Source organism: Rhopilema esculentum, chromosome 13, assembly GCF_057945365.1.
Source record: "Rhopilema esculentum isolate cy_ngs chromosome 13, ASM5794536v1, whole genome shotgun sequence".
NCBI lineage: Eukaryota > Metazoa > Cnidaria > Scyphozoa > Rhizostomeae > Rhizostomatidae > Rhopilema > Rhopilema esculentum.
Genome location: NC_142827.1, coordinates 11,517,776 through 11,531,041, shown reverse-complemented (window position 1 = coordinate 11,531,041; position 13,266 = coordinate 11,517,776). Strand labels below are relative to the sequence as shown.

Genomic DNA, 13,266 nt, shown 5'->3' with positions numbered 1-13,266 from the left:
ACTTCATGGAAAAAACAGAGCACAATAAAGCAGCCCTTTAAACTGACTTTATAGACACGCGAGTTTTTTTATATTACTACTTTGAATTCCATTCAACGACTGCAAAGGAAATCATTATGTTGAAAACGTCTATTTTAGAACTGACCTTGTGTCGCCATTTCCGTAGAAAATTACTGTCATTTTCTTTTTCTACGTGATCGCCTCTCTAGCTTTTCTAATATCTTATCAAGGCATACTGTCCATACATCGTTTACAATATCAGGCAATGTCAGCTCAAAAAAGAAGCGATTTGAAATTTGAATGAGTTAAACTTTCTTCACGTCATGTGGTCACTTTCGTGGCGCAAGTAGGGAGGACCGGAAAGGCAAATACCTTTTTATTCTGAAAGGGGAGTTGTGGGGTGGAATGGGAAGAAAGAGAGCTGCAGAGAAAGAGCTTTAAATCCAAAGGGGCAAAGGTTGCGTAGAGATTGTGTCATGAGACAGACGAGGAAAAGCACATTGCGACGAAACCAGTGTACCATAATAGGAGACTTTTCAACTTCAAATAGATATTCAAAGCAGAATAACGACTCTTGCCATTTTCTCGTCATTTTCAACCATTCCTATATAATAAAAAATAAGCTGAATTGTGCTCGGTGTATTTTGCCACCATGATAGGCAGAGACGAGGAAAACAATTGCTCAAAGTGGTAGTAAAGGCCGCCTACCCTGAATAGAACGGTCTTCCACAGGATGTACACACATTGACTGTTTCAAAATTGGTAACCTTGCGAGTGTCTCCAAGAAGGGCTGTTAAAACGCAGCAAACCATTGGCGATACAACTAAAGAAAATTACAACGCACATGTGAGCCTCGATGTGAAAGTCAGCAGGCCGGACGAGGCAGGAAAAAGATGGCACCAGATGTCACCACTGGATGCCGCCAAGATATAATCGATAAAGAATAAAATAAATTAGTCCATAAATCAATCTTCTCTTAACCAGAACGATACCAAATAATACACGTAATTTTTATAAAAGCCCCTTCAAGAAGCGGCAGGCTTAATTTTTGGAAAGTCAAGAGACAAATTAACCTGAACTTTAAATCTAAGAAACTGTTGCAACTTGCGGTCTCAATTTTCCCAGTCACTCTAAACAGTTGCAACACCACTGTAAACACCGCATTTGACATTCAGATTACATTAATTCTCATTAGACAGCATACTCAAGAAGATTCCATGTAAAAGATAGTTTTGACTTCAACATCTCAAGAAAGTATCATTGCTGGATATTGATCGTAGATCGAAAATCCAAGAAACTGCCTACCAGCCCCGGACCTTAGTTTCTTATAAAAAATACGTGTATACTTGAGATGTAATGACTATGTTGAAATGTAATGCCCCTGGCTGTGTGTTGATTGTGCACTGTGTCCCAGTTCATACTTTCGTCTGTCTTTACAACTCCTCTTTTACTCCTTTTTAACTATGGTTTTACTACATGGGGCTTTATCTTTTGACCCTTTCTTACTCGAGAACAGTCTCAGGTCTTAATGCATTGATTCGATTTGGTTTCTTGCATAACTTTTTCTTCACGTCACTTAAAAGTTTAAAGATCGTTTTCTTTTTGTCCCTTATCTGTCTATTGATTGCTGAATTTCATCGTAAAGTTATTTTCTAATTTTCTAATGCGGAAGGTTTCCTACCAGTTAATCTAAATGTAGTCATATGATTTTCAAGTTTTAGTGCTAGTATTGTATTCAATTGTAGAGTGTTTTTGTTAAATTGCAATTAGGATTAATTGGTCAGATACAGGAGATGAAACACAAAACTGTTGCTTGTCATCTAAAGCCCACATTATTTTCAAAAACATGAATCTTTTTGCACTTGTAAAAATTTCACGCATGGAAGTCAGCACATTATGCCCCCTGTTACAGACCTCCAAAAAAGACATCCAAACTATGGACCTCGATAAAGACATCCAAACTAAAATAAAAATCATAATGATATTGAATTGATGCTGTTTTATCAAAGCAGAGTCTAAAGTTAGGAATGAATGTGTTGGACTGACAGAGGTGGTGATTTGCTTCTTCGAAGGCAGGATCTTCCTTATCTGAGGATAACCACCATGACAAAATGGCAGTCTCCTGAGAACTGGACATTCAACCAATAAGATATTTTTACTTTTATGAAATGCAAGCGGCGTGGGGTCTTAAATCTGGAGTAATTTACCACAGCTTGGTTCTTCTACACAAAATACTTTGACGATGAACCATGAACTTTGTAGAAATATCGAGGGTCGCAATAACTAGAAAGTAATCTCATTTCCGTCAACTTAGTAATCTGGTTTATCTTTCCTACGTCACGGGTAGAAAAGGAAATTGATAATTCTTTCTCTTTGAAAGAGAAACAAAGAGCTAAACATGACGAGGAATCATGATAAACTTTGCTAGAACAGCAGCACAAAACATCTTTGGATTTCTGAAATTGAAAAGCTGCAATGTGAATGAAATTTGGCACTGTGAATACTCTAAGAAACAGAAATTCCTAAAGATGACTATCGCACACTGTCAGATGTGAGTCTTTTTGTGGTGATCTACTTTGAGGACGTTGTTGCTGTTGCAGCAGCAAAACGATTCTTTATTCGCATCAATAACAGTTTAGTCATGCTCCTCCCAAAAGAGTAATATTCTTCAAAATAAGATCCGGAGGTAAATTTTCTGAGCCTTTTACAAATGACAAACTGCATTATGTGACAATATAACCAATTTTAAGGTTATAACTTTGAATTAAATCTTGTCACAGTTTGGCAGATGAATTCCGAAGATAAAACCAAACCAAAACGGATCTCAAAAAACAATTTACTCCGCGACAAAGAAGAATGTATTTGCCTCGACGCGACCAATTAAATTAAAATGGTTAATTATATCCAAATCGAAGACTGGTGAACATAGAGCACAGGCTCCGAATCTTTACTTGGGTGAAACAAAAGATTCTTCATACCTTATTGACCAATAAGAGTATGAAAATTTGATAACAAACGTGCCTTGCAGCTAGACTTGCCTAGCTTTCAGGCTTGTACCAACATTAAGAAAAAATAATAGCGTAAATGTACTGCAAGGTAGCACAGTTGGGATTTGTTATCGAAATATCAAAGACAAGGACTCCCTGTTAATTATTTTACTCGAGAAAATGGCACCAGCGCTTATTGGCATCATAAGTATTTGGTGAGCTGGAAATTCGGGGCAGCCAATTCCCTTTACTCATTTCAATCAGCAAATATTCAGCGGAACAGTTTAAATCCCAAATAAACAAAAATTAAAAAATATAAACTGAGTATAAACTACCACGATAATAAATCTGTGACTGTGAATCTTTTTACCGAGGCACGAAAGTAAAACCACTAAATTTCTGTTTATTTGCTACTGATATACAGTCAGAGTTAAAAGGTCAGCATCTTTCAAAAATTTTTACTCAACTTTCAAAACTCGACATAAGCTGTTTCTTAAGCGTTTTAATTGCAAAATACCAAATCCTCGAATGTAATACGAGTTGCAAAGACGACAGCAGTAAAGGTAGGAAATAGGTATAAGGTAATTGAACAAGAAGACAGAATGTAAACTACCAATGGACTAACTTACCCAAAAATGTCAGTTTGTCGCTAAGCAACATCGCAGATCCAAGGTTATCGATGATATCCAAATCAGAGAGGGTCCCAGTCTCCATGTACTGAGTGAATATCCTTTCAGGAAAACATAAGGTGGTAACAGGAAAGCATGTTCGGGTAGCAAAAGGAAATTGAAAAAAGGAAGTTGAAAAAAGGATATTGAAAAAAGGCTGTGACAACAGCTCTCTAAAAGACTACCGTAAATCCTCGAATTAGCCCCCTGGGAGCTTATTTATTTTTGATATTTTTGCATGGGGGCTTATTCGAGGGGGGCATATACGAGGGGGGTTTATAAAATTATTGTAGACATTAATAAGACATTTTTAAAAGACCTTGTTTATTATAGTAGGGATTTCTATCTGAACACTTAAATAATTACTACCAAAAGTATGAATTTGTTGTGGCAATTCAATAAAACGTCATAGGCAACCTCAGATGGAAAAAATCATCAAATGGAGGGGTCCATTATCCATTGAGGATCTTTTATGTGTAAGTCTGAATATTTTGTTTTTTTGCAGTTTTTGTTTAGTACAAAATAAAATAATCCTGTACATACTTTTCAGCCAGCAAATTTGCAAACACGGAATCCTAGAAGGAAAGTGTTTTTGTAAAAACAAAACGGAGTTGTGTATCTATCTGGCAATTTAAGTACCTAAGGTAAATTATTAGATCCTTATGTATTCCAAGTAGCTAGAAAAAAAGATTTCCAATATTATTCCTTTCACAAATTTTATGAGCAAGAGGTGCGAATAATTAGAAAACCAAACTTTTTTCTTTTCTTTAACACCTCAAACCCATTATCTCGATCATATTGCTAATCTCTACAAGTTATCAAGTAATAAACAAATGAATGATTTAAAGATAGAATGCTTCATGGGAGTAGCAAACCCAGATACCCTGAGTTCAAATGATAGATGTTTGAAACAGTGCCTCTGTTGCCAGCTCAGTGTCATGGATTGAAGTAGGTAATGGAGTCAAGTAGGTAATGGGGTCACAACTTGAAGAATTCATGCCGAGAAAAGATTTCGTGAAGGAGTTTCAAAAAGATTAATAAAAAAATCAGGTGAGATGCTTACTTTAGATCTGAGGCACCAAGTCAACGATGCACCGAGCCTTCCATGTTTCATGGCTCGCATTGCCATTACTTTGCAAATACCGTTTGCTGCAAGAACAGTTAGCACATTAAGCCGTTATAATAGACGTTACATTGTTATTGTGAAGATTCAACACAAATCTCCTTGTCGGTTCCTCCAAAGATCAATGTTTTTGTTATACTGGTATCATATATGGAGATCTTGGAGCTCGGCTGCAAATAAAATCATACCTATTGTGAAGCTATTCATTATGGGAAAATGTTTTTGTGAGAGAAATGTTTTGCATCGAATAGATCCCCTTCAAATGGACACAAAGTACTTAATTTGCATATTCAGTTTGGTTTTAGTTTGCAACCTTTAGAGACTATCAATTTCTTGGACCTGTTATCCTTTGCTATGACTTACTTTTATAGAAACTTGTGTTGACCTTATTAATCTTCAATCAAGCATTTTGTTTTGCAGATTATACATTATTCCATCCTAGATCTTGACAAGATGAAAATCTGACCTTGACAAAAAATTGTCAGAAGAATGTTTGTACATCTTTCTAGGCACTCAGCAAAGGTTTTAAATTGTAATCGTTTCTATACCATGAAACTTTCCTTACTAGCAGTTCTCCTTATTTGTACTTTAGCTATAACACATTAAACTTTCTCAGTTTATTACCTTGTTAAAGAAAAGAGAAAAAATATTTTTAATGGAAAAGGTATTACAAAGAAATCATAAAATATTTTTGCGATATTTTTTTTACGATTTCGCTGAAGAGCAAAGTTGAAAGGCACTAACGAAAACCTTAAAAATGATAACCTTGTTCCAGGAGGTCATATTGTTCACACAGGCGCAGGACCTTAGCCGCTTTTCGGTCGTTTTCCAATGGGACATGTTCAATGTAAACTTCAAGCTGAGCCCTAGGGAAAAGAACAACATGAGTTGAAAATATCACATCCAAACCAATGGATCCCAAAAAAATGATTCAGAGCTGTTTGAAGATTTCAAAGTAAATGCGTGTGTCATATGTAATGGAATCTCGAAGCCCTTAAGCCATTTATCTCATTGTGTATTTTTATTCTTCTCGAATTTACTTTAAAACTCTCTACAAAACGCACTTGAAAATTCACTTTTTATACCAGAGTATTGAAGCTCGAAAATTGCGCAATCGAGTATGGCCAAATAACTTATTTAGCTTCATTTTCACAAGTTTTTCTTTAGGAGAAAATAATAAATTACAGAAAAACTTTATTCATTTTGATAATGACAATTCTGAGATCCTGTTAACGATACTAATAGAAAACTCAATGAAACTCAATGTTCCAAAGAAAATTCAAGAATCAAAGCAAACTGCTCGAGAACTGAGTGCACGTTAGGGGTACTTCCGGAAACCAAGCAAGAAGGCAATCACACAACCAAGCAAGAAAAGAGTCAAAGATACACTTAGGCTTAAATTATCACCATCTTCTAAGGTGAGTTTTCTGTTGACGTCAGTTGATGTCAGTAAGGTTGATGACAGAATGTTTTATAAATCAAAGGATGAATGAATACTCGTATAGGCGAAAGAATGTAAATAGTAGATCAATGATGGAGAAGGTAAATAGAATAGGAGATATAACAGAGTCCTATGGAACACCAGAATTAATTGAGTGAGGACTGGAGATGTAACCATAAACCCAATTTGACAACTGACCTACCAGAGAGAAAACTGCAAATTCCACTTGAAAAGGGTAAGGTGAAAAACAAACATTAGGAATTTGAAAAGAATACCTCTGTATCAGCTATGATAAACGGCCCTAGAGATTTCTAGGGAGATCACTCTGCCCTCTACCTAAAGTGTTCCCGAGCAGAATTTACAATGCGCCAAAACTGTAAAGCCCATGAAGCGGTGATTTTAGGGTTTTACAGCTTTGGCGCATTGTAAATTTAATCACTTAGGAGAAGACCTTTGTCAGGAGAATCCCATTGATGATAATAGGAGTAGAAGCAAATAGATCATTTGAAAACCTGAAGACCAAAGGTATTAGGTATTGAAGACAGTCCCAGTCAGTTTTGCTATAACGAGAAACTATGCATAAAGGGAAAGAAGAATCTTAGCGAGAAGGAACTGGATGTTTGAAGATAACTGAGCAGTAGTCAGAATTACCCGTAGTTGCATCAATCAGAGGAATGGTGTAAATGTTGAGGCTTTAAGTTAGGACAAGTTCAGGCTCATTTGCTTTATCCCATACACAATCAGGAATACCACGGGGCTCGGTAACTGGCTGAATTAAATCCTCTACCGTAGCAAGCAAAAGCTCTGCATCGAAATCGGCAGCATCGGTAAGAACAGGAGAATACGCAAACAAAGCCAGGTTGTGGATATTGAAATCACCATGGATGAGGATTTCAGAGCTCGGAGATTGTAAAAGAATTGGATAGAAAGTTAAACAGATTTGGAAAGATGACCAAATAGAGTTGAGTGAGCGGTAAAGGCTGCAAATACATTTAGAAGTGTTGGGAAATATCTACCAGTAAATTTGAACACCAGGATTAGAAAGATCAAATTGTTTTGGATGAGAATTCTGTATATATGAAAGAATGAATGTACAGACCCCAGCATTTGGGTAAAAAGAAGAAAAAGCTCATAACTAGAGAATCAGAGATGAGGATAAAGAGCGTCATTATTGTCAGGCTCAAAGGGTTTCGTTTTGGTCTACCTAAGGAAAAGTGCTTGGAGACGCCTTGTTTGGAAATTGTGGTACACAGAATTACGATTGGAAGTAAATCCACAGCTGTTGGAAGATAAGATTGAAAAAGTTGCAGTTGAAACGCTATTATAAGTTAGGTTTGAAAACATATTTCAAAGTAGAATGACTGGCGGTTGTTAAATTGAAACTGCAGTAGCAGTAGTTAGCCAAGAACGATGGAGAGGCCTTCAGTTATCCAGTGGCCTCAAAAGGGCCTAAGATATTTCGAAATTTTGAAGTAAGTTACACAGTAAACCAATTTATACCTAAATTATACAAATTTATACAAAAGTTAGCCAAATTAATCAACAGATTGAGAGTCTTGGAGCATACTAACCGAGTACTAACGGCTTAAATAACTGTTCGGCTTAAATAACTTTTTTATTCAAGAACAGAAGACATACTTTTCATAACTCGAAAAATATTTTTTATGACATAACATGTCGACAATTGTGTTTGGTAGTCACCAGGTTCCTATACATACCTTCCTTGAGTTGGACAGGTTGACAGGTAATCAACGGCTACTTGCCAAAGACTGCAACAAAGAAGAAACTTTTAGGTACAATAAGGGTTACACAACTTTAGGCCATTAAAGTTGGCTGCTTGGAGGTGGGAGGGCGAGGGGGAGGGAGCTGGGTTGGGGGCTTTAGGAGTGTCTAACAAAAAAGAGAGTGCAAAACTTCAGAGCAACAAAATGAACTATACCAAATTCAAAGGGAAGTTCCATATGCAAGAAGGATCCGACGAAAAATATAACTTTTACATTAAGATTTTCGTCCGGGCCCCTACTGAAGAAGGATTAGAAAAAACCAAAACCTTATTAACAGTGGCAAATTTTCATTACACTTTAATCCAGTAGATCATTCGAAAGTGATACAGTTTGAAAAATTACGAGTTTTCAGTTAGGATTTCAGGTCAAAAGGGATTAAGGGTGCACAGATGAGTGTTTCTTGTCTTGTCTTTAACAAGTCTAATTTAAACTGAATTATCTCTATGATTAGCAGACATTGCCATTTGCGAAACAGGCTGGGTTTCATCAACAGCATTCTTAAATAACCAGATAAGATGAAGATCACTTTGACTGCTAATGCGGGGAAGGACGGGGCGGGATACGTTGTAGTCACTGGTATGTCACCGAGAGGTTATGCACAATGCCAATACTGTTCTTAAGATATCAATTTCTCTAGACATTCCTTGATGTTTCGATTTACCTACTATGACGTAGTGATATTATTTTTACAAAAACAGGCTTTTTTATCTCAAAATCAAAAGATGAGAGCAAAAGATAAATTTCAAGAAAGCAACTTCTAATTTTTCAATACCAGTCGCCATTCTAAACTATATAAGTCAAAAGTCCATTTTAATGAGAATATTTATAGGAGAATGGCACTTTCAATTTAAAAGGAAAGTCGTAAATAAAACACGCAACATGATGTCAGTTCTTTTAGTCGAGAAGTCTTTAAATTGTCTTTATATTTTCAAATTGAGACACTTCTCTCAACTCTCAACTTCATTTTGAAAACTTCTTCACACCAATTTTATTTGCAAATTCGGTATTAATTTAAAATCTGTTTGCAATGTACAACAGTCTTTCTAAGGGTCACAAGCACATGCCTCTGTAAAATGTTGGCAAAATATTTTTCGACTCTCAGAGATGTATACTTCAAGCCCTGTTTACACTTCACGAACCATCCTTGGTTTGCCCGGCGTTGAACAGTCCAACCTGGTTGGCGTTGCGTTTAAAACTCTGGAAGGCCTAGATCGGTATTTGCCACCTAATTTGGCGCCAACTGTCTCTTGATACTTGTAGATATACGCTATCTAAACATGTCTGCAAAATACTGCCACGATCTTGGGTATGTAAGACCCCCAAAACGGGTATTTAAATTTTGGCGGGAAACGTATCACGTGATACTGTGACGTAGAAGTTGACAACCTCGGCATTGAAAGAATTGCACTTGGATCAGTTGATGAATGGAGAGCATTGCCCCACCCCTCGAGAGTACAAATTATTGGATGGTGATAATTTTGGAGTAGTTTTGAGCGTAGATTTTGAATCTAGATGTGCGCAGAGGTGTTTCCAAGGATTGGAGGGGGGGGGGGGGGAGGGGTCGGTCGAAAGGTAAGGAACCGTGCAAGTAAAACGCAAAACAAGAGCTTGTTATCTTCATTAGCGGAAATTATTGGTATCCAATTGTGGAAATGATTGAGGGCATGGGGGGCTAAGGCTTTTGCGTCGGAAAACTCGGGCTTTCGGTGGATATTTGACAAACGTTCAATGTGTCAGAAGCAGAAGCCCATCCAAGATGTTGTCATGTCGGAAAATGGTAGGCCCGAGCCCAGTCAAATGGTCGAACAGGGAATGAGTGAAATCACAAAAATGTAGCTGCCGTCTGACATATGTATTTTCTTAATAAATAACTTAAAGTGAGTTGAAAGTGCATGCTTTTAACTTATGACTAAAGGAAAAAGAATCACTTATGTCAGGGGTGCTTTATTATTTTAAGTGCCGGGCCAGAAAAACATATAGATTTTCTTCGGGGGCCACTTGGATTTCAACCTTTACATACTTTGTGTTAAAAGATTGCTCAAAATGAAACTCGGATCTCATTTTTAACAGGCTAAGTTAGTGTTAAAGCTAAGTTAATCTTAGCAGTCATTTCATTTCGTGCCTGTCTATTTTCGCATAAACCCAAAAAAAAGTTTTCACAAAGGTTTGTAATTTTGTTTCTTGCACCAGGCTGAATCAGAAGATCGTTCTATGCTATGTATTTTTAGGCTAGAACGTTAATCTTCGTTAGTCTCTTATTGGATCGATTTGAAGCGCGGCTGGAGTCGAGTCGATGGACTGCACAGTGTATTCTAAAGAAAGGCCAAAATCTTATGTTTGTAAATGTATTTAGTAAAGGCCGCCACCTGGTTGGAAATTTTTAGATTATATTAATGTAGGAATGGCCAAAACAGCACCTCAAATAGATTTTAACGGGAGAAAATTCAGGGCAATATTCTTTCATTACTAGGTTCCATTATTTTATCTATTGACATGAGAAAGGAAAAGTCTTGCAAGGTTTTGGAATAATCTAGCATAACAGCGTGTAAGATGGGGAAGAGAAACAAATTAAAAAACAGTTAGAACGATCAATTGGATTGTTGAAATAAAGCATTTCCTATTTCGGTACCCTTTTATGGACCAATAACTGTCTACGAAAAGCAATTAAAATTTACTGCAGAAAAAAAATATCAGTGGGGACAAAAAACCAAAGGTAAATCGAATTCAAAACTTTGAAAATGTTGGCAAAAAATATTTTCGAGGTTAAAAGTATTCGGCGGGCCTGATGAAATTTTGCTGCGGGCCGGAGTTGACCCGCGGGCCGGAGTTTAAGAATGACTGACTTATGTCTTTGTTATAGGGGGCGTGTGGTAGTCGAATATCTAATCATGTACCGGGTAGGCAATTCTACTTCTCTTTGGCTGAATAAAACAAACTTTTATAAAAAAATTCTATTCTCTGGTTTTACTAAGTGTATGCTGAACCCATAAGACGATAAAAACAAAACAAACAATAAAAAATTGCTCAAACCAATCGAAAAAGGATGAAGGACAGAGAGTAGAAAGCTGAGAAAGCTTCCCACTCGGTATCTTCATTCACATTGCTCTAACTTGATCCCGTTTTCCAAACCACTACGTTCATTTCCTTCCTCTGATGAATTTGTTGTTAAATTATTATATTTATTGCGTTTTCCGTTTTTTAAATATGGCTCAAACTGTAAAAAAACAACATTCCACTACAATATCCAGTGGCAAAATCTATTTCAAAGATACTCATTTTTGCAAAATAAATCAACTTTTTGTGCGCGAGTAGCGAAAACCCTATACCTTTCAAGTTTAGGCCTGTCTTTCGAGTTAAATTGGTGGCATAAATCTTTTAATAGTGGAAAGTTCCAAAAAAATGTGATGTAAAGAAAATAATGAAAACAGCCAACAATTTTGCAGAAAATGATGCAATTATGATAAGAATCAGCAAGGATAACATAACAGCTTAACGAATATCTTTGCATGTCAAATTGAATAAAATTTCAGTTCTTGGGGATACTCTACCTGAAACATTGCAGCTGGAAGACAAACTTTTAAATTCGATGGACACTGAAAAATTGCCTGGATTACGTTTTACGGTTACATAACGCGGCACTGAACAAGCGACTGGTGAATAAGTCATATTCTCTGTCTGTGTTAGGAAGTAGACGTCGTCTATATTGGCAATATGCAGTGGGTCACATCAAATAAACATTTTCGGAGCGCTGTGAAGAAAGCCACCACAACGGGTTTGATTATAACGGTCCTGTCAAAGGGTTTTGTTACTTCTATCTTCCGATGATTATTAAGGCATTTCCTTGTCTCTTCATTCGAAAACGCTTATTCGAAGACGACATTTAATCAGATTTCGGCGATTTCTGACAACACAATTTGCACAGATTCTACATATGATCGCATTTCGGCTCTTTCATTATGGAATTGTTCGTCTAAGCGATCTGACACATGAATTACTATTAAAAAGCTCTAGCCTCGCTTGTCATCTTTATAGTCTTTGAAGAGTTCGGTTGAGCTCTCCTAAAATTAGCCACTTCGAAATTTGATTTTGAGTTCTGTTTGACGGCATTTTCACGCCATCCGTTGCAAAACTATCTTCACCTATCATGACTTGGATAAGTCAAATTGATGCAATGTACTTCGATGTAGCCTTAAAATGACATGGCGAAAATCAAGCCTCGAAGGCAACCCAAGCTGGACATTTTTATACTAAATACCGCAATACCTTTCCGTCACAACCTCCTGTCTGCAAACTTGCCTTTCACCGTTATCTCAAATTGACAGGGCAAGAAGTCAGTCTTATTTCAAATCAAACACTAAGGTAACTCAACTTACACTCGGGGCTAGTTCTTTCAATAAATGCATCTACTTTGGAAAAAAGCGCTTTTAGAACACCTATTAGCATACAAGCCCAGTACTGGCTGCTCGAGACACTTAGGATAAAATGTTTACATGGAGGTTTCCTGATCTTCCCTTCTATCAAAAGAAAGTAAGAAAAGAGGAGCATGGTCAACCCCTGAAGTATGCATTTTCCTGCTTCAGGTCGGGTCACAACAAATTTAGATAAAAGTCATGTTTCTTTCAATCACTGAGACGGGAGAAGTAATAGTATTAAGCCTCAAAATGAACCTCTTCAATTTTTTTTAAGTGGTGATAAATTAAGAATGGCTTTTCAGGAGCAACTACCTTCTTACTGGCCTATCTCGAGCCATGATTGGGTATTCGTGTTTCCTAACTTAACATTTCTAACTCAATATGCAAAATCGGTCACATATATTCGAAATTTGGTTTGATATGGACAAAGAAATATATGACCAAAAAACAAAGTTATGAACCAAAACCAAATTACACAGGTTTGATGGAGAAACAGCCTGTGCTCGTGTGGCCTTTATCTCAACCGATTCTCGACATACTAAACTGACTTTACACATATTTGATCAAATTTACGCTCAAATTTGAAAAATTCTTAAAATAGTCTGAGCATATATGAACATCCTACTTATTCTTTTTTCGCGCTGAAAGCTTTAATTACCAAAGACTCCATATATTTCAAACTTGTGTCGCCAATTTCAGTCCCATAGAATATGAACTAGAAAACGAACTTGAGACCTATTGAAGGCACCTAGTGTATCTCCGCCCCAAATGGCCATTACTACTCCACTCACCACTAGTGTGACGTATTGTGATATTTAAGAAACATTGATTCAAATATTGAACCATTATTC

General features: G+C 36.7%; 1 protein-coding gene across 1 annotated transcript in view; it reads right to left on the bottom strand.

Annotated features, from left to right (window-relative positions):
* The window catches only part of LOC135691592 (nuclear pore complex protein Nup85), a 45,872-nt gene that overhangs the window by 13,335 nt on the left and 19,271 nt on the right, over positions 1 to 13,266 (bottom strand). The window contains exons 17-21 of the mRNA XM_065209478.2: positions 7,938 to 7,988; positions 5,544 to 5,644; positions 4,719 to 4,804; positions 4,199 to 4,230; positions 3,617 to 3,717 (exon numbers count right to left, since the gene is read on the bottom strand). Of these exons, the coding sequence (XP_065065550.2) occupies positions 3,617 to 3,717; positions 4,199 to 4,230; positions 4,719 to 4,804; positions 5,544 to 5,644; positions 7,938 to 7,988 (371 nt within the window). The remainder of the gene's footprint in view (positions 1 to 3,616; positions 3,718 to 4,198; positions 4,231 to 4,718; positions 4,805 to 5,543; positions 5,645 to 7,937; positions 7,989 to 13,266) is intronic.